The 2500-nt window shown below is 39.7% G+C and overlaps 1 protein-coding gene across 1 annotated transcript in view; it reads left to right on the forward strand.

Annotated features, from left to right (window-relative positions):
• The window catches only part of LOC138057253 (cholesterol 24-hydroxylase-like), a 9641-nt gene extending 8456 nt beyond the window's left edge, over positions 1–1185 (forward strand). The window contains exon 4 of the mRNA XM_068903295.1: positions 402–1185. Coding sequence (XP_068759396.1) covers positions 402–930 — 529 coding nt within the window. The 3' untranslated portion in view covers positions 931–1185. The remainder of the gene's footprint in view (positions 1–401) is intronic.
• The last annotated feature ends 1315 nt before the right edge of the window (positions 1186–2500 follow it).

Raw genomic sequence — 2500 nt, forward strand, 5'->3', positions numbered from 1 at the left:
TAAATAAGCAGTCAGATTCCATTCGTGCTAAAGTTTTTGTTTGACCTTCGCCTTTTGTATTCTAGCAAAAATTGTAAATATCTTAGTGTCAACTATCGTTTAATTTCCATTTATGCATGTCTTTGTTTTGACCTAATGCCCGTTACATTTAAATTGCGAACTTTCCAGTACATTTTAACCTTGATAATGGGGTCATGTCTGACTCCGAAACGTCGGATAGTGTTGTTACTTTTTATTCTTAATATTTATATTTCACTGGAATTTATTGTTCATTTCACACTGAAGATGGCAGAGGCAACTGCCAAAACATGTCTTTAAATCTCAGGAGTGTTGTATTATGGAAGTGTGTTCTGTGACAAAACTTCCTTACTTATATTCATTTGGTTTTTTATTTAACCTAGAATTTTACAGGAAATTGAAACTGTGCTTGGTTCCCGTCAATTTGTGGAATACAAAGACCTTGGCAATCTTCAGTACCTGGGTCAGACCCTAAAGGAAGGACTTAGACTTCATCCATCGGTTGACGCAACGGCTCGAAGAACAGTTAAAGACGAGAACTTAGGTGGATATTTCATCCCTTCTGGAACTCCAGTTACATTTAGTTGGTTCATATTACACCGACTTCCAGAATCATGGCCAGAGCCAAAGAAGTTTGATCCAGAGAGATTTTCCCCAGGAACTAAGAGTCCTAGCCATGGTCAATTTCTTCCTTACTTTCCATTTTCTCTTGGTCCAAGGACCTGTATTGGTCAAACATTGGCCCAGTTTGAGGCTCGAGTGCTAATGGTAAGGTTGCTACAGGAGTTTGAGTTGACGCTATTACCTGGACAAAATGAGATTAAACATGAGGAGAAAGTGACAATAAGGCCTGAAGGTGGAGTACTGTGTACCATTAAAAGGAGAAGCAGGATTCTACAACAGAGAATTTAGTAATGAACTCACACGTTTCAAAGCATTTCACAAAAGGCATGTCCCTCTAGAGTCTTGAAGAAAGGTTCAAATTGTGAGAGGAGAACATTAGCATACAAGAAAAACAAGCTAAGCCTTTTTGGTATGCTTTATGTAAAGATTTGTAATGAGGTGTGTTTTATCAGTTTTTAAGCTCCTGCACGTGACCTTTTTGGCTCTTTTGCTCATAATTTATTACTGAGTTTTTTGAAATATAATTGAGAACTTTTGCTTGCATATTTTATCTTAACTACTTGTTAATGGTTTCAAATGCAGTTTTTGACTGGATGACTCAGTAGGATGTTTGTTAATTTTAGAATTAGAGCCAAACCTCTTGCTAGTTCAATGACTGTCATGGATAAAAATTAATAAGAAGATATTTTTAACCCATTCACCCCTAAACCGGCCGAAATCGGCCATACCGGTACTTAGTATTTTACTCTGTCTAATGCCAGACGATTTTACTCGTCAATGGGAAACCCCACGGGAGTGAAAGGGTTAACAACAGCTAGATTCAATCAAAAACTATGTCCCCATTAACCCTTTCACTCCCAAGAGTGATACTTATAGATTTTACTCTGTCTAATGCCAGACGATTTTACTCGTCAATGGGGAACCCCCAGGAGTCAATGGGTTATAGAAAACAGCACATATGGCTTGATAAAAGTGAGGTAGGTAAAGTCTGCTTACGAGCCAAGAGGCTCATTAGGCCAGAGCTTATCTCGGTTTCTGTTGCATGAAGTGACTAGGAGTATTTCTACTTCCCCCTGGATGGGATGCCAGTCCATCACAGGGCAACCCCCGGCATTAAATTCGGCTGTACCCATTTATGCACCTGGGTGGAGAAAGGCACCGTGAGAGTAAAGTGTCTTGCCAAAGAACACAACACAATGTCCCCAGTCAGGGCCCAAACCTGGACCACTCGCTCCAAAGTGGAGCGCACTAACCTTGAGGCCACCTCGCAAGTGAGGTTGGCGGCAATTTTTACCCCCTCCTCCCTGTGAAATAATTTTTTTGCCATCGTTTAATTGAATTTTGTTAAGTTTAAGGTTTTTCGCTGATAAAAAGAAAAGGAATTGGAAAGAATTGAAATGCTGGTGTCTTATGTCAAAAGCAGAAAGTTGAAGACATAATTTAATTCTCTTAAAAGGGTCTATAGTGGAAGTTTCTGCCACAAGACCTCAGTTAGTGCAATAGAAGTTATTTTTTACAAAAGTGGAGAAGCACCAAAATGAAAATTTGGGGTGAGACACAAGCAGGACTAAAGTCATAAAAGCCCTGAAATTTCGTAAAGGGCAGTGGCTCGTAACTACACAAAGGGTTGCTAAGGAAGCTTTTTGATCAAAAGCCCTACAAAAAGGTTGCATGGATGGTTCTTTGAAGAAGCTTTTTCAACGGAAATCTGACATCACTGCAATGAGAAGGTGCATGACACAACTAGTCCCAGTCCTCTGCCGTTGCGTTTCACTGAAAAACATGTAAAAACTCTCAAGAAACGAAAGGAAGAGGCAGCCTTTTCACCAGATGGGAACCATGCATCATTATTCATGAA

The sequence above is a fragment of the Montipora capricornis genome, chromosome 7, assembly GCF_036669925.1.
Source record: "Montipora capricornis isolate CH-2021 chromosome 7, ASM3666992v2, whole genome shotgun sequence".
Taxonomy (NCBI): domain Eukaryota; kingdom Metazoa; phylum Cnidaria; class Anthozoa; order Scleractinia; family Acroporidae; genus Montipora; species Montipora capricornis.